Source organism: Hemibagrus wyckioides, linkage group LG01 (assembly GCF_019097595.1).
Source record: "Hemibagrus wyckioides isolate EC202008001 linkage group LG01, SWU_Hwy_1.0, whole genome shotgun sequence".
Classification (NCBI taxonomy): Eukaryota; Metazoa; Chordata; class Actinopteri; order Siluriformes; family Bagridae; genus Hemibagrus; species Hemibagrus wyckioides.
The window spans coordinates 9,842,950-9,862,229 of NC_080710.1; the positions used below are offsets into that span (position 1 = coordinate 9,842,950).

A 19,280-nucleotide genomic window follows, 5' to 3' on the forward strand; every position below is an offset into this window, starting at 1 on the left:
TAGTATTTGTACACTGTTACTTTTTATTGTATGTATAGTCAGTATGTGCAGTTTTTGGTGGAAATTGAAAATATCCAACCGTGAAATGTCTGCATGCCTGATCCATCAGTCAGTCAGGCCCACATTGAACTCGTCATGTACGATTTATTCATAATAAAGCTCTGATTGGTCAGTATGAACGTCCTTCAGGTAGGCGTAACCCATCGATTGTCGAATCGATGCAGCGTGCGTTGTCGTTTTCCTACCCGTATTTCTGACTTATATGTTTCTGATTGGCCGGAAATTTCTTTGTGCGCGTTTATGATTGGATGATATTCTATCGTAGGGAGGCGGGATTTGTTAGAATACGGGTAGGGGAAAAACAACCACGACAGAGTTGACCGGTTGAATGATACATAATTAAACCTAGCTAGAAAAAGTCCTTTTTGGTGCAAATGGCTTTTTATGTAGCCATAGATACATTCAAGGCACTGCTAAATAAACATTTTGATGTTTTTTCGTGCATGATTTAAGTAGCTGAGAACTGGAGCGATTCAGTAAAGGACCCTTGTTGGAGGCCGGACTTTGTTGGTAAGCTATGATACGTTAGCTTCCTAGCCACCATGGCTAGCATCATCATAGATCTGAAACTGTTTCTAAGGAAACAAAAGTTTGTTGTAAACGATTTCTTAAAGATCTGTGCACGATTGTAGGTAATGTCAGGTGCGTTAGAGCATGTTCACTGATGGGATAGATATGACACATGCACCGCCTTTGTGTGTGTGTGTGTGTGTGTGTGTGTACACATGTGTGTGTATATCACTAACCTTAACATGAACCAGTAAGTCTTTTAGTGTGTGATGATAGTCTCTTTGTGAATAATGCACACTATTTGTACAGGTTTAATGACCTTAACACTTCCTTAATTTGCATTTTAGCCTAATAAACACTATTAAGCACAATAGGTATTAATTAAGTCAGGATGTTGTCTTTTCCGAAATAAACCAAATTAAAACTAATAAGGAGTGAGCGATATGTCACAATATTATATACACTGATCAGGCATAACATTATGACCACCTGCCTAATATTGTGTTGGTTCTCGTTTTGCTGCCAAAACAGCCCTGACCCATCATGCACTGTGTATTCTGACACCTTTCTGTCAGAACCAGCATTAACTTCTTCAGCAATTTGAGCAACAGTAGCTTGTGTGTTGGATCAGATCACACGGGCCAGCCTTTGCTCCCCGTCAGTGAGCCTTGGCCGTCCATGACCCTGTCGTTGGTTCACCACTGTTCCTTCCTTAGACCACTTTTGATAGATACTGACCACTGCAGACCGGGAACATCCCACACGCAGTTTTGGAGATGCTCTGATCCAGTCGTCTAGCCATCACAATTTGGCCCTTGTCAAACTCGCTCAAATCCTTACACTTAACACATCAACATTGAGGACAAAATATTCACTTGCTGCCTAATGTATCCCACTCACTAACAGGTGCCATGATGAGGAGATAATCAGTGTTACTCACGTAACCTCTCAGTGTTCATAATGTTATGCCTGATCGGTGTTTTTCTAAGATTTAGCTACAAAATATAATCTTTTAGTTTTTGGTGCAAACATTTCTTATGTTTTTTCAGTAACTATGTCATCTGATGTTTAGGGTTGCAAAATTCCGGGAATTTTCATGGCTAGAAACTTTCCATGGGAATTAACGGGAATATATGGTAATAAACTGGGAATTTGCAAAATTGCAGGTTAGCCTATAACAGGGAACTTAAATGTAGTTGAAAAAAATATCTTGCAGCATAATCTTAGTTAAAACAACCGGATAAAACATCCCTGAATATTCCTCAATCACATGCACACAGCACTGCAGGGCTACTGAGGCCACACCTCCACATGCACTGTGCATTCCTCCATAACATGCACTGATCATTTCTTGAATCCTGCACACAAAATAATTTAAAAAAAATGTCCATCTTGGTGAGTAGTCATGTAAATTTTACTATTGTAAAAACTGACTGAGCAAACATTTAGGTGGGATAATTTAAAAAAAAAAAAACTGTCTAAAAAAGACCATCCTACACACACACACACACACACACACACACACACACACCCACACCCTCAGTCACTTAAGGGGGAAATTCCTCCCTATTTTCCAGGCTCTGACCATCACAAGAATATCGAAGCCACAGTTCTGCATTTGAACCCGAGGATTACAATTTTTAATTGGGCTCTTTTTGGAAGGGAAAGGGTGAGGAAGCTTTCATTTACAGAAAACATAAGGAAATATGTTTTTTTACATTCAACATTTATGATTTTGTGTTGTTCAATGAAAGAATTAAAGTTCTACTCATAATTAAGTCAAAGGCAAAAGTCTCATTTATGCATTAGTCTGCTTGCATGTCAGCTTAGGACCAAACTGAATGTTTATATTTATGTTTGTATATAAAGTTTATATAAATTTCCCGAAATTTCTAAATAATTTAAATAAATTCCCATTAATTACCGTAAATTCCCGAAGATTCCCATAAATTCCTGTTAAATTCCCGAGATTTCCTGGAAATTTACCGGAAATTTTCCACCCCTTTGCAACCCTACTGATGTTACATGTGTCTTCATGTTATTCAAAAACATTATTTTGACATCATCATATCACTCAGCCTTAAACCCAATCTCACTGAAGATTGAAAGCCAGTTTCAGACTCTAAAATTATTACAACCGTTTAGGATGAATACTTTTCACGCTGTATGAGATCCCTGTAAATCTCAGTTGAATAACAGTGTGAGTGATTACAGGTGTCGGCCATGTTTGTTACTACAGTGAAGAGCCTTAAATTATCTAATGATAGACCTGAGGTTAAAAAACATGACTGCATTCTGCTGATGATACATGCCAGAAAACGATGGCGCAGAAACCAAAACATTCACGTTTTGTTTACATTTTGTCATCAACACTACTGGGTTTTAGAGCTGTCCATTTTGGCCTTTCCATCACTTTAGTATGGTTCAAGAACTTTTGTGGCTGATAATTTTGGCCTTCCCTACTGTCCATGAGTGACCTTATGGGATGGCCTCTACATTTTTTTTTCAAGTGGGTAGGTCTTCAAGGTGAGACCGCCTTCATTCCTGCCCTGTGGAGGTTGTTGATGATGTCACTGACTGTTGTTTTAGGGTTTTTCTCACAATTTTTCTGTCATCAATTCAGTTTTTTTTCTTTGACCTTTTGATGTGTGTTTGTTAGTATATCAGTGGTTTCTTTCTTCAGGACATTCCAAATTGTTGTAATGGCTATCCCAATTGCTGGTGCAATGGATCTGATAGATTTTCTCTTATTTTCTCAGAATTAAAATGGCTTGCTGGTCTCCCATGGACAGCTCTCTGGTCTTCATGTTGGTTTATCCTTTTAACAACAAATGTAGTCTGCACAGACGAAGCCATGGGCTAAAACCAACCACATTTAGAGCTATTCATTTAAAAAAACAAAACAAAAACACAACCCTGCCGTGACACACCTGAGCAACAGGAAACAACTGTCAGGCACATGCTCCAATATTTTTGATCCCTTTAAAAAAAAAAAAAAAATGGGGGTGTTCAAACTTAAGTTATCGTCTTTTGGTCTCAAACCCTAATATCTTCTGTTGCAATACTTTTGGAAGTGTCTGCAAATATACTTTTAAAGTTCTGTGTGCAAAAAAAAAAAAAAAAACTTAAAAAAAAAGTGTGTGGCAGTATCATAAATGTAACCCAGTTTCCTAGTAACACGTCTTATGCAAACGAGGTGGATGAAGACTTTTGCTCGGCTCTGGAGCTGACTCATGCTCTCTCTCTCACACACACACTTGTGCTCTTAATTAGTGTGAAAGTAAAGTCTTTGTGTCACTCTGTCTTTCAGTGGTAGGTATGGAGGTGGACGCATGTTTGAGCTCGGCTCTGGACACCGAGCTGGGGGCAGAGCTGGAGGAGGAACTTGGCGTTTCTCTGGATGAGCTGCGCAGGTGGATCGAGGAGCAGGTGGACAGCAGTGAGGTTGTGGCACACAGAAAAGCCCAGTTAGCCGAAATGGAGAACTGGGTCGAGCAGAAAGAAAAAGACATGGCCAGTATGGACACACTCTGCTCCAATGCTTCAGAGTAAGTTCTGTGTGGGTGAGAAAAAATTATTTCAAATCAGTGCAAAAAAAGAAAATCAACTCATTTATGCAGTTATCCAATCATGTAGCAGCAGCACAACGCATAAAATCATAGATACAGGGCAAGAGCTGTATCTGGTGTAAAGCATCAGAATTCATTTTAACCATAGCATGGCCAGATGGGCTGGTTTGAGTCTTGGTGAGATTTTCACACACAACCGTTTCCAAAGTTTACACAGACTTATTCGGAAACCAAAGAACATTTAAGTGTGCAATAGTTACTACCATAGTTAATACCAGTTTGTTGATAAGATAGAACAGGGTGGATATAGTAACTCAAATAATCACTCTTTGTTACCGTGGTGAGCAGAAAAGCATCTCGGTAAACACAATATGTCAAGTTACAACAGTAGCAGACCATATCAGGTTTCCAAACTGAAGATTAGAAGAAAAAAAAATAATAATTTGGTCCAGTCTTTATCTTTCCACTTTTGGTGACTCTGCACTCATGATGATCTCAGATTCCAGTTCTTGGCTGACAGGAATCCAGTGTTGTCTGTATTCTTGTATTCTTCTCACCACTTTTGTGAAGACTGCTTATTTGTGTTACTAAAGCCTTCCTTACATGGCAGGTTGATAAGATCTGGCCATTTTCCTCTGTCCTCTCTTATCAACAAAGCATTTCCACCCATAGACCTGATGAGTGTGTGAGTGCATGTGTGAGTAAGTGTGAAAATCTCAGGAGATCAGCAGTTTCTGAAATACTCAAAACCAGAAAATTGGTTACCAACAACCAAACGATGGTTAAAGTTTCTGAGATCACACTTTTTCCCCATTCTAATGTTTGATGTGAACATTAACTCAAACTTTTGACCTCTGTCTGAGTCCTTTTCTGCATTATGCTGCTGCTGCCACATGATTGCATAATTGGATAACTGGTGAACAGGAGTTCCTAATAAAATGGACAGTGGGTGTAAGGTTGCACATTTATAAATATAGATTTTCTCAGAATGTAATGTAAATATAGTGTGTCTGATGTGTTAGCAATCTAACAGGAAGTTCTGTTCACAGGTCTGTAATACAGTGTGAGGTTCTAGTGAAAGAGCTCTACAGTAACATAGGTCTGGAGTATCGGGAGAGCAGCTCTGAAGACGAAGGGGTTGGTGGTGGCCATGCTTCTGAGGTCATCGAAATTGATGACGATGAGGAGGAAGATGATGACGACGACGATGTGGATGATGATGACGATGATGTCATTGCTGTGGGCTGTGGTAGGTGTTTTGATTAAATGGGAGTACATACACCTGAGTACATACATGGAGTGTATCTACGGCCTTATAGCTGCAGGATTTATTAATGCATTGGAAGACAGAGAACATTGTTGTGTCCCAAATAATGTAGTACACACTCTACTGTCTAGTGTATGAATTTTAGAAGGGTATAGTTGCAAATGGAACCGTGGTGGGGGTTTTTTTTTTTACTGAATCTAAATAAAAGCTTTCCCAGTAGATGGAAAATGTCAAATATATAACATAACATGACAACACTAGCTTTAGAAGAATGGGGTGAATATTGAAAACGTTGACTAATTTAAAAGATATTTGTTAAAAGACAAATTTATTTTATCATTAAAATTTATCATTTATTTATCTTATTATTTATTAATTTATTTCATCATTATTTATTTATACTTAAAATTTATTTTATCATTTTAAAATATTTCATCATCCAGCATCAGTGCCTGGTAGCTCCACCCGCTTCTTTTACATAAGCCAAGCTGTGTTTGTTGAGTATATAAAGTGTCCAACATTTCCACACTTCATATTTTTAGTTGGACAAGTGCGTCAACCGGTGCTTAAAGTGCACTTCTTCTTGTCGGAAATTATAAAACACACACAATATTTATAATCCACAACAGTATAGAATATGGCATAAGTATGCGATTTGGGACGTACCTGTTGTGATCGATCCTCTACTCCGCATTGTATTTCTTGCAGTTATTAGTATTGATTGGGTTTAAAACAAACCTCAGAAACAAGTAGGGATTGTATCCTGTAGCAATAAGAATTCACCTTCACTAAAACAAATAAGGCCCAAAACCTGTTTCAGCAAGACTGATGTTGTTCTTGCCCAACATCAGTGCCTGGTCACAATAATGTAGCTGTGGCTGAATGAGCAAATCCACAAAACCACACTCCAAAATCCAAGTTTATTACCGAAAAAAAAGGAGTAAATCTTACACGGCATGTTCAAAGTGATGATCAGGTGTGCATATACATTTAGTCATGTAGTGTATTCTGAGTAGGGATTTAATATAATATAGTGTTAATATGATTTCTTTTTGCTTTTTTGTCAATTAGATTGTGTGTAAATGTTATTACTGAGAGGTGATGCTTTTTGATGCGACTATTCTTTACAAAATGCACTCCTTTCCCCCCCCACAGTGGTTCCACCAAAGAAGACACCAGTCAAAGACTCGGTAAGAGAGTGGCTACGACTTTATATCGCCTAAATAATCCTCCTCCTCCATGCATTACTCTATGTAATTATATGTAATAACAACCCTTCAAATATTTTCCTCAGTTATTACATATGCATTGAGACCTCCTATGTTTAATACCATTGTACATTAGCTTATGGAAGCATCAGCTGCACTTCAGAGGTCCGCACAGCAAGTGCAGAGCCTGATGCAGACAGTTGGTAAGTCAACACCATCCACAGCAATCACGCCCACAAAAGGACTGGCCCCTCCCTCTCCATCCCGGGGCTCCATGCTAAACATTCCAGCGGTGTTCATGTCCTCAGGCCCTGCGCATGCACCCACTCAACCAAATCCAGCTCTAAAGCAGGACGTCATGAGGCTCAACATGAGCATTCTGGGTAAAAAACGCACCAAGACCTGGCACCGTGGAACTCTTATAGCCATTAACTCAGTGGGTAAGTTATAAATGAAGATATAAACAACGTTATAAATTGATTTATGCGGTCAGTGTTATGTGAGGATTGTATTGTTTGTTTTTTTGTTTGTTTGTTTTTGTTTTTTTTTAATTTATAATGGTTTTTTCCACTACATAAAATAAAGCCCTAAAGCACCTTGCAGAGTTTTTTCGTCAGTTTGTGCAATTTAATCCTAGAGATAGAGGTGTGACTTCTGTGTAAGCAGCTTAGAAACATGCTCATGACAAAAGTGTTTATAAATCCCACTTTAATTTATATGCCATGCCTGAGGCTTTTCTTTGACATGTGCGGCTCATGTTTTCGACTTTTACATGCTTTAAGTTTGCTTCACAGCTGTCACTGAGAAACACTGCATATATTCAGCAGTTATTCTACTCTGATGTTAATCAAAACTCACTGTACTTATGTTTATTCATGTATTTTTTTGGCTAACATTTAAAAACATTTCTGTTGTTTCATGACACAGGCAACGGCTTTAAGTACAAGGTGAAGTTTGAGAATAAAGGGAAAAGCCTGCTGTCTGGGAACCATGTGGCGTTCGATTATCACCCAACATTGGAGAGGCTGTACGTTGGCGCTCGTGTTGTTGCCAAATATAAAGATGGCAACCAGGTGTGGCTGTACGCTGGCATCGTCGCTGAAATGCCCAACAGCAAGAATCGCATGAGGTGAGGATGATGAAATATTGCTGAAATTTTGTAGAAAAAATAAAAGATTCTTGGGTGTTTTCTTGGGAAAAGAGAACTGCTAGAAATAATGCAGCTAATCTCTTTCAGGTTCCTGATCTTTTTTGATGATGGCTATGCTTCTTACGTAGCCCTGCCAGATCTCTACCCTGTTTGCAGACCATGTAAGTGGTGTTCCAGCGAGTCATTTCTTTCTCTGCTCCACATGCCTAGTGGCTGAATCGATTGAACTGAACTCAAATCATTATAAGGTTATGGGGATAAGCATTCAACACGTTGACATTTTTAAAAAATTTTTATTAAGTTCCAATGCAGCAGTTAATATGAACATTTGACCAGACATTGGTAGTAACCCAAGAAATCATATTACAATACATATAAATGTTGTATTTCACAAAGTGATTTTTCAATATTCATGGTCACCTGACAAGTTTTCCCAGAACGTCACACATTTGCGATGAATTTTAATTATATGCACAAACCTAATGAGTGTGTTTGTGTTAATGCACAGTGCAGAAGACATGGGAGGACATTGAGGATGAGTCATGCAGGGATTTCATCGAGGAGTACATCACAGCGTACCCGAACAGACCCATGGTGCTGCTGAAGCCGGGGCAGATCATCAAAACCGAGTGGGAAGGGACGTGGTGGAGGAGCCGCGTGGAGGAAGTGGACGGCAGCCTCGTCAAAATGCTCTTCCTGGTCTGAGACACATCACTTCCTGTTCTTGGTCTTGTTTTTATTTACGTCGCTTAATATTGTCACTGATTTAACAAGGAAATGTAGATGCACAAACATATGGGCAAATTTTATTTATTTTTTTTGTAGTACAGTATTTCATCAGATCACTGGATATTTGCTTCATTTAAATATTTGGATAATTTGATTGTTGTTTATTGTATGCAGGATGATAAGCGCAGTGAGTGGATCTATCGTGGCTCGACTCGCCTGGAGCCCATGTTCAACCTAAAAATGAGCACGGCCAACAACCAGGAGAAAAAGCTGGCTGGCCAGCAGCGTGCTCGGCCCAACATGGGTAACACTCTGTTCTGTTTAGTATGTATGTGTATGGGTGTAATGTGTGGGATTTTTATGTATGTTTTTTTTTTTTAATGTGTTTTAAAATAGCTCTGTATATGAAGTTCTATCCATCTCTGTATTTGTCTAATCTCTCCTCTGTCTACCTATGTGCAGGAGCTATGAGGGTTAAAGGCCCTGTGGTGCAGTACACTAATGAAAACAATTTACTAGCCAACCGCGCTGCAGTCACACAGCCTACACCACCTCGCCCACAGCTTCCTCCGCAGCTTACTCCGCAGCTTACTCCGCAGCTTACTCCGCAGCTTACTCCGCAGCTTCCTCCGCAGCTTCCTCCACAGCTTCCTCCACAGCTTACTTCACAACTTACTCCACAACTTACACCTCAGCCCATCCGTGCTGAGTGAGTACTGCCCCTACATCAAGCAGAAGTGACACTACCCATGACACTTCTCTGTATGAACTCTTCAACATTACACCCCAGGTTTTGATTTACTCACCCCTACATATGGCTTTGCTCTGTAGGATGCAGATGGCTAAAAAGAGCACCTCCCCGTACGTCCCTGCCGCTCGTCAGATTGTTACCACTGACCTCCAGCTCAAAACTGTCGGCATCCTTCCCCAGACCGCCAGCTCCAGGTTAGCAAGCTCATCACCGCTCCTAACACATAATTTTCTGATTGTCGAGATCTTCATTAAATAAGAATAGCTATTTCAGCAGAATTTGCGACTTGATTATCCTTTAGAGCCAAATCAGGTTTCTTTTTAAGATAATAATGCGAAATAATGATAACCGAATATCCACAGTATTTTTGTCTAATCCTTCCCTCTATTTTAGGCTCTTCTTCTTGCAGTCAGGGCCAGTGCAGAACCTGACACCCATCGCTCCGGCTCCCCAAACCTTGCCGCCTACCATAACTCCCATGTCTGCCATAACTACCATATCTCCCTATGTGGGTGAGCGGATTCCTCAGGAGCCGTCCTATCAGGCCCCTAATGACCGCCTCTTTTACATGGCACACACCTGCACACCTGATTGTCTAAAGCGCATCCGGCCCACGCGGCCCAACCTCCACCGGGGCCGAAACCCTCTCCTTACCCCGCTGCTGTACGAGTTCCGCCGTATGACCGCACGCCGCCGTCTCAATCGCAAGGTCAGTGTGTAGCATGCAGTGCTTTGTTTCCTTGTGTTTCAAGACCAATTTCTTTCTTTCTCTTTCTCATTCTTCTTTCTTTGTCTTTTCTTATTCTCCTTCTTGTTTCTTCTATACCTCACATCCTCTCTCCCTCAGATGTCTTTCCATGTGATTTACAAGTCCCCCTGTGGCCTGAGCCTGAGGAACATGGCGGAGATCCAGCGCTACCTCTTCCAAACACACTGTGACTTCATCTTCCTGGAGATGTTCTGTCTGGACCCGTACGTCCTGGTGGACCGCCGCTTCCAGCCACAGAGACCCTTCTACTTCATCCGGGACATCACATGCGGCCGTGAGGACATTCCGCTGTCCTGCGTAAATGAGATTGACAACACTCCCCCACCTAGCGTGGCTTACAGCAAAGAGCGCATCCCCGAGGACGGTGTCTACATCAACACCAGCCTCGACTTCCTGGTGGGCTGTGACTGCACCGACGGCTGTCAGGACAAGTCAGTGTCTCACTCACACACAGGCTCACACTGTCATTGCATCTGAATCAGTGCAGTTCACACTCACTCAGACACAGAGCTCTCTTTACAGTGCTTATTCAGGATTGAGGGTGAATTCTTTAGTAGTAATTTGCATATTCATTTCAGAATTTCCATAAAGAGAGCTTTTTTTTTTTCAATTATTTATAATGAGAATAGAAATTATTCATTCATTCATTACTATTTTAGTAAGCTTTATCTTGGTCATGGTCACAAAGGATCTGGAGCTCATCTCAAGATAACCAGACACAATGCATAGGAATACATACTGAATGGGACACCAGACCATTTCAGGGCAATGATAATATTTAGAATAATGATAATTCATGTCTATTCCCACACTCTCAACGCTGTCAGTTTTGTGTAGAGTCTTCAAGACCTCTTTGCTTTCTTCTCCATGAATTGCACCAGTGTTTCATCATTTTGGAGTATACACATACGAATAGGACACACTTCTGTTTTTTCCCCAAAAAAAGGTTTTCAGGGCATCTGGATGAGACTAGAGGTGTGGTGAATTGGGATACAGGAAAAACTCATGTGAGCAGGAGGTTTTTCCTTTCATGTGGGCGCAAGCTGTCATATGTAAAGCTCATGCAGTTGCGTAATAACTACATGGTTTGGTCACTGTGCTTAAGGCTACTGGTTTGTTTATATTTTAGAATGATCACAGGTATGTACAAATGAATATAATAAGTGTGTGAGCTGCATGCAAAAAAACAACCCTGGTTTGCTGTTTAGATGTGTTTCCAAGGGAATAATGGTAGGGCTCATATTTAATAATTAAAAAAAAATCTCCTACAAGATGTGTAGCAGGAATGTGGTTGTTTGAACGTCTGAGTTTGTTTGCAGGTCAAAGTGTTCCTGCCATCAGCTGACACTACAGGCCACAGGGTGTACTCCTGGTGGACAGATCAATCCCAATGCTGGCTACAATTACAAGAGACTAGATGAGTGCTTACCTACTGGGTTGGTATCTCTTTCTCTCTGACACACACACATGATCTCACACTTCAGTGTTCTACAAATAATAAAAATGATCCATCAAGACAATCCACATGCCTTTGCTTTGTTCCCTTCAGGATATACGAGTGTAACAAGCAGTGCCGCTGTAATCCTCAGATGTGCACTAACCGCTTGGTGCAGCACGGTCTCCAAGTGCGCCTGCAGCTCTTTAAAACCCAGAATAAGGGCTGGGGCATCCGCTGCCTCGATGATGTCGCCAAAGGCTCCTTTGTCTGCATCTATGCAGGTACTGAACAAGCTGCTCTGGATCCCTGTTGTCTTTTTCTTTATTTTGTTGTCAGATATGAGTAATGAGCTCAGAGATTAAGGTTTCGAGTTCAATTCCCAGACAGGAGCTGTGTCTGAGTTGTGTTGTGATTCACTTCTCCATCTACTTTTTACAGTTCTTTATGAAGTCCTGTTGTGTCCTGGAATGCATAAGTGATTGACTGATTTGGAACAAGCACACCTTTGGTTTTAAAAACTCTTATCCATGTCTCTCGTAGGGAAAATCCTTACAGACGACTTTGCGGACAAGGAAGGTTTGGAGATGGGTGACGAGTACTTTGCTAACCTGGACCATATCGAGAGTGTGGAGAACTTTAAGGAGGGCTATGAGAGCGAGGCACACTGCTCAGACAGCGAGGGCAGCGGCGTAGACATGAGTCGGGTCAAAATGTCTTCATCCCAGCAGAGCAAAAATGGCCCTAAGACGGAGGACCGCAATGTCAGCAGCAAAGGTGAGTGCTCACCATGCATGAAATATGAGTATGCTAATAGCTAACTGAGCCTGGGTGTGAAATTTACAATCACAGTACAAAACTAAAGATGTGGATGGAATAACGTAAACCCAGTGATGGTCACTAGCCTGTAGCTTCATAAGTAAATTATTAGACGAATCCAGAATTTAATAGATTTTTAAAAAGTGAAGGGTAAAAGTCAGATTCTTTCTGCTAGGACAAGATTCTTCCGATGAGGGCGAGAGCGACGAAGACAAAGACGAGTCAAATGGTGATGAGAGCGATAGCTCAGATGACACTTTTGTGAAGGACACATACTTTACCTCCAGCTCGGTGTGGAGGAGCTACACGACCCGCCGACAGGCCAAGGGCATGAAAGAAGGTGAGACTAAAGCTCTTGGATATTGATGATGACAGATATAACCAGATCATAGACCTGGCATGCCTGAGTCTTACTGTAATTTTTTCAGAAGATGTCCATTAATATAACTTCTATATTATAATTACTGTTTTTATTTTCATATCATGTGTTCTGATGCTTGTAGTTGAAGGGATTTTCTTTCATATATGTATTATTTGGATAAAATTCACTTTAAGAAACAGTATTATAGCGATTCATCAAGTTGGAGATGAATTACTTTATTTCTAAACCTTTCACAGGTCACAAAAAAAACATGCGGTGTTTGTGAAAACCTAGTTAAGTTGGGAAAACGTTCATTCCCATGAGCTCCTGAGTGCAAATATACTGCATAAACATACTAACTAATGTTAACCTAGACTGATGAGGTAAATTTATGAGGTCAAGTTTATGTCGTTTATTTATTTCAATTACACACTTAAATTGGATGAAATTTTTGTGTAACTCATTTTGTGTTGACATCAAGGCATTTCATGTAAACGGCTCCAAAACCAGTTTAATTCGTGTTCAATAATTTTCAGCATTCAGTAGTTGAACTCGTGTAGGAGACGCACAAAGGTATCGTTTATTTTTTACATCAAACGAGACGTGTCGAGACGATGTTTACTTCATTAAAAAATAATCTTTGAGTAGTGTTATTACTCATGAGTTATTAGTCAACACCTGATAACCTCCGGAGAAACTTATTTATACAGATAGCAGTATTTAGGGGAAATCTCTCTCACACACACGCACACTTTGCTGCATAAACCCTCATTATAATTCAGAAAGTGCTAGATGCCCTTTATCTAGTTTTTAAAGAGAAATATTTCACCCTGTGAAATACTGTTCATGTTGATCGTTCAGTTTGGCAGCCTCGACTAATCAGTGAGTTTTCTTTTTCCATTTCTCAAAGAAAGCCATTAGAATATATAAAACAATATAATAACCCAAAATGTAAAACATCCGGCCACAAAGTGCATCGTCTCTGAAGTGCCCTCATGTGTTCATCCGGCTGAACACGTGTTCTCTCATAGTCTGACTGAAGACCTTGACGTGTCACTTTTTCTCTAATTGGACTTTTTAACAGATTAGTTTATTGCCAGGTTATCAGGCAACATCCATTAACTCCCCATGAGGCATAATGAAGTGGAATAGAAAGATTGATTGAGTTTTTGTCATGAAGAGTTCAATTACACACTGACTGTGAAGTGATGCAGAGGTATAATTAAGGGGGTTTATGCAGCCGCTATCAGCGCAATTATAAAATGACTTCATGTTTATCATCTCTTTCATTTGCTGTAACCCTCTCTTCTCCTTTCACTCTCACTCCATGGACAGCATTTTAAGCACTTCTTTCATATCTCTCTCTCTCTCTCTCTCTCTCTCTCTCTCTCTCTCTCACACTCTCTCTCTCACTCACTCACAAAATCATGTGGCAGCTGTGCAAACAAAACATGCACATTCTGGTCAAGAACATCAGTTAATTTTCACATCAATCATCTGAATGGGGGAAAAAGTATGATTTCTGTCTTTAACTGTGGCATGGGTGTTGGTAGCAGATGCGCCTGGTTGAGTGTTACAGAAAATGCTGATTTAATGGATCTGAAGTCTGAAAGAGCTTGTTGAGAAAGATCAGACGAAAATGACCAGACTGGTCTGAGCTGACAGAAAGTAACTCAAATAAGCATCTCAGAACATTAAAAAACATCAAGCTCTGAGGTAGAGAAGCTACAACAGCAGAAGACCACATTGGGTTTCACACGTGAGCACAGACTAACCCAAACTGGACAGGTGAAAACTGGAAAAAAGACCAGGTGACCTTCATCTGTCCAGTTTTGGGGAGTCTGTTCTTTCATATTCCTGTTTTTAGCTGATAGTAGTGGATGTGGTCTTATTTATGAAATACTCAAATCAGCCCTTCTGGGAACAACAACCAAATCACAGGCTTTTTCTTCATTTTTGATGTGAAAATTCACTGAAGTTCTTGATGTGTATCTGCATGATTTTTATGCTTTATGCTGCTGCCATGTGATTGGCTGATTAGATAAGTGCATGATTGAACACGTTTAGTGTGTGCATGTGTATTTTAGTTCATTTTAATTCTAACTTTATTTCTCTCTATGCTTCTTCCTCCAGAGAGTCAGGATAGTAAGGATGGGATGAGTATGTCAGCTGGAGGAACAGAGGACAGGAAGCCACCCCCTGTGCCAGAGGAGTGTGGGAAAAGTAAAGTGGCCTCATGGCTGACTAGCCAGTCCTCTTCCACTGAATCACCAAGTGTCAAAATAGAGGGAGGGATGAAGACAGAGAAGAAGGTGAGAGGACACCTCTACCCACTCCTCCTTCCTTTTCTCCATCTCTCTCAAATATTAACATGTTTTCACCGCCTTGCAGGAAGTGATGACCCTCTCAGACAGTGACGATGTGCAAACTATCAGCTCGGGCTCTGATGACAACAAAGAGCGTGAAAAGAAGACTCAGGGTAGGGGAAAAACCAAAGGAGTCTAATCATGACATCATGAAGTGCAACGAAATCGTGAAAGAACATGAAATGGCTTTGGCCTGATTTTTGATATTATTTAATATTGTTAAAGATTTATATATTTAAACATGTATTGAGCCTTATAACCAATATTTTCATAGGTTTGAAGGTAAAAGTTATATTTCATCTAGAGTTACACCAGCATTTAGTTAAATATGAAGAACAGAAGCTTCTGATATTTTATTGCAAGACGTTCTGAACTGTTCACAGTTGCATAAATTAGATCAACCTTTAAGCCTCTCGTCCACAGAAACATAAAAAAATTCATGAAAAAGGCACATCCATATTGAAATCGATGACACAAGCTTGTTTAAAAAATGGATAAAATGCCAGTTGGGCTGTAGAACCTGGTGTGTGAGGGTGTGGGGGAGACTGGTGGAATTTTAGCTGAACTCCAGACTGACATTTATTTAGTCTGTGCTTTTCAGTGGACTGAGAAACTCAAAAGCTAAAATAACTCTGCAGAAAGAGGTCCGTCCTCAACTCAGCTTTTGCTTCCTCAGGTTCAAGCTCAGTGCTCGAGTGTGTGTGTGTGTGTTTGTGTCTCGCAAGCTCCGGCAGCTGTATTGAACTCTTTATCTCTCTCTCTCTCTCTCTCTCTCACTCACTCACTCACTCACTCACTCACACACACACACACACACACACACACACACACACACACACACACACTCAGAAATACGTAAACTCATGTTAATAAGACATAGATGAGGACCATCATGCAAATCATGCCAGTTTAACCAGCCTCCCCTCTATCCACAGCTTTCGCTCAACCACACTCACTATACCACTCAAACCTTGTTATAAAATAAGCCAACTAAATAAAGGTGTATTTGATTAACAAAGCATTTCCTCATCAGAAACGATCAGTACAATGTTGCTTTTATTCGCAGCAAGCATCGATGTCCATTTAAATGCATGGCTTCTGGCTGTGCTGTTATATTTAAAAAAAAAAATCATAATTCAAGGCGTCACTACTTCTACTGCGGTGCCTGGAAATCATTATCTTAATGAGATTTGTATCTTTTGTTCTTTGAAATTGGAAAGATCTAGATTTGCCTCTTCATGGTAAGATCTAACAGAAAGCAGAGTTTACATAATCAGCTTTCTGCTTTGTTAATCAAAATGTTTTTGAACCTGGGCATGCAGGTCTTTTCCTCTTATTATTGTCTGACTGTTTAATCTCTTATCTCTCTCTCTCTCTCCTTCCTTCAGCGGTGGTGAAGAGGCAGGTGGCAGTGAAATCGACGCGAGGCATTGGTTTAAAGTCTTCACACAGCATGATGGTGAAAACGGGTGGTGGAGGAACTGGGGGCTCGGCAGCGAATCAGGGCCAAGGAGGCGGGACTTTAGACAACAGTTCTAAAAGCACACGGCAGTTCTTTGATGGGGAGGAGTCATGTTACATCATCGATGCCAAACTGGAGGGCAACCTTGGACGCTACCTCAATGTCAGTACTGACCCTTTGATCTTGAGAGGAGGAAAACATTATCTGAGTTGTATTTATTTATCCACATCCTGATTCTACCTCGTCTTTATATAGAGTATAACTAAATAGCCTTTAGTTTCAAAACGTCACATGCTACCATTTACCAGCATTTTATTAGAAGTCTTTATTTTCACTTAATCTAACTCTTCTTTTTCCTATTAAACAGCATAGCTGCAGTCCTAACCTGTTCGTCCAGAACGTGTTTGTGGACACTCATGACCTGCGATTTCCGTGGGTGGCCTTCTTCGCCAGCAAGTATGTTATGCATCATTTAAACCTCACCGCTGTTGACCTCCAAATCTGACTGATTATTATTTTTTTTTTTATTCATAGCATATGAATCACATAATGATTTAACATTACAGAATCCCATTTATTTATTTTACATAAAAAGGAAGTGAAATACAATAACAACAACAACAGCGATAATGGAAATAAAGACATGTTTTCAATAACCTCAGCTCTGACAGTAGAGCCAGCTATAAATCAAATATTTATGCTTTCTCGCTAATACGTTATCATCTCTATAGTAACAGCTCATTCACAAGGACTAGTGTGGGGGGAAACTCCAAGTAATCTAAAACTAATATTGGATTGTTTTTAAATGTGTTGCTGTTTAAGAGAAAAGGAAAAGATTAATCACTGATAAAGTGAGGCTTCTGATAAGTTTATTTAACGGTAATGAAAGCAGTCTCGGGTATCAGCACTTACTGTAACAGATAATATGTTTTCCATCACAGGGAATTCTTCAGGACGAAGCAGCTTGCGCTCTCTTCGGCTTTTCTGTAACATGACCAGTTGTTTTATTAACTTTGAGAGAGAAAGAGAGACTGCTTGTTGTAGCTGCTACAACTAATGTACTTCATGCAAGATTTTTTCACAGATGTTCCATAACGTTAATTATTACTATAAATGGATGAAAATATGACTTTCAAGTATTAATAAATTAAAGATAAGTTTCTGTGGTGTAAGAAAGCTAAACACAAGAATGTTCATCATGTATTATTATTTCTTATCATCTGATGTTATTTTTATTCTAATTTACAGCGAAACTGTAATAATAATAATATAATAACAAGGTGTTGGTAACTGTGTCAAATTGGAACATTGTTAGAGGAACATGGAAAACAGATATAACAATAGATGCATGTTTTTATACTGCGGCTTGTGTGAGCTAACGGCTTCCATGCTTTGTATCTACAGGAGAATCCGAGCAGGAACGGAACTGACGTGGGATTATAACTATGAGGTCGGCAGCGTGGAAGGAAAAGAGCTGCTCTGCTGCTGTGGTTCCACCGAGTGCCGAGGACGACTGCTCTAACACACACACACACAGACAAACACGTGTGTTTACAGATTATCTACATTTAGACCCACATGTAGTCTGCGTGTGCTCTGTTTTTAGGAAACTACATATTTGTCGTTTGAGGACATGGAGTGAACTGATGAAGTATGAATGGGAAAATGTCAGATGCTCAGTGTAGCTGTCAGATACATACATTTCATTCTTTCTTCATTAAGCTCTGCCTTAAATCCAAAAAAAAGGCCACACTATGTTGTGCACACAAAATATGTTTTCCTTTATTTCATACATTTCTATGAAAAGGCTCTTCTGCGAGTCTTTCTCTCCGATCTCTGATCTCTTTTAACTCACCATCAATTGCTGAATGAATTGAACTTTTACTCGTTGTGATTCCTTTGCTTCACATATTTTATAAACCACCAGCCTTTGTGTTTTGTCTGTATATTCCGTATTTGTGTTTGTAAGGAAAGACCAAACTGTACTGCGCAACATAATAAATTTTTGTTCATAAGCAACTTGCCATTTTTTAAAATATATATTGTGACTCAAAAACACTTAATCAGATGTTGTAGAAGTGTGAAATCTTTAATGAGCATTATTGGACAGGATTTCAACTTTACTGGCCAAGTGAAATGTGTCATAATATTTAGCATAGAAAGCAGCAAGGTAAATTAATTGGCTTGTTAAGTCATGAGCAACCCTGATTTAATCAGCCATGTTTCTTTTTATTTAAACTGAAATTTAAATAGACATTGTATTCATTGTCCACTAATTTGCAAGTTAAATGCATAGACGAGACTTTCGACTTCTTGGTCAGTGTTTCAGTCAGAGGACAAATTAAAGGAAAAATGTGGAGGCTGGATTTATTTGCTGCCATGGTTTGGGTCCATTTATTCACTCTAGAGGGAAGCATCTGCTTCAGACTGATGGGAGTGTCTCGTCTAGGATGACTCCGCCCCTATCTACAGAGTATGCTGACATAATACATAGTTTAAAAAGAATTATGATGAACATGCTGTAAATTATTTACTGTAACCTTCACTATCACTCGATCTGAACACCTGCTAGGCAGCTGACTTGTTCGACAGTACTCGCTACCAATACCACCAAGACCCCTTAATTCCAGTGAAAGGAACTCAATGCTTCAGCATACCGAGACATTTTGGACAATTTCATGCTCCCAACTTTGTGGGAACAGTTTAGGGATGACCCCCTTCCTGTTCCAACATGAAACAGTCATCCCCAAACTGTTGGAAGCATGAAATTGACCAAAATGTCTTGGTATGCTGAAGCATTAAGAGTTCCTTTCACTGGAACTAA

At 39.9% G+C, this 19,280-nt stretch overlaps 1 protein-coding gene across 2 annotated transcripts; it reads left to right on the plus strand.

Moving 5' to 3' along the window:
• Positions 1-353: 353 nt before the first annotated feature.
• setdb1b (SET domain bifurcated histone lysine methyltransferase 1b) lies at positions 354-18,464 on the plus strand. Of its 2 annotated transcripts, XM_058398494.1 has the most exons (23): positions 354-570; positions 3,881-4,118; positions 5,189-5,388; positions 6,562-6,596; positions 6,751-6,817; positions 6,923-7,054; positions 7,542-7,743; positions 7,852-7,925; positions 8,273-8,463; positions 8,668-8,797; positions 8,956-9,202; positions 9,325-9,438; positions 9,638-9,953; positions 10,092-10,444; positions 11,333-11,449; positions 11,563-11,732; positions 11,992-12,225; positions 12,443-12,607; positions 14,762-14,940; positions 15,020-15,107; positions 16,383-16,618; positions 16,824-16,912; positions 17,861-18,464. In XM_058398494.1, the coding sequence occupies exons 2-23, from the start codon at positions 3,889-3,891 to the stop codon at positions 17,976-17,978; spliced, it is 3,687 nt and encodes a 1,228-aa protein (XP_058254477.1). In that variant the 5' UTR covers positions 354-570; positions 3,881-3,888; the 3' UTR covers positions 17,979-18,464. The 2 variants fall into 2 exon arrangements, with proteins under 2 accessions (XP_058254477.1, XP_058254467.1); XM_058398484.1 differs by having other exon boundaries at positions 6,751-7,054.
• The last annotated feature ends 816 nt before the right edge of the window (positions 18,465-19,280 follow it).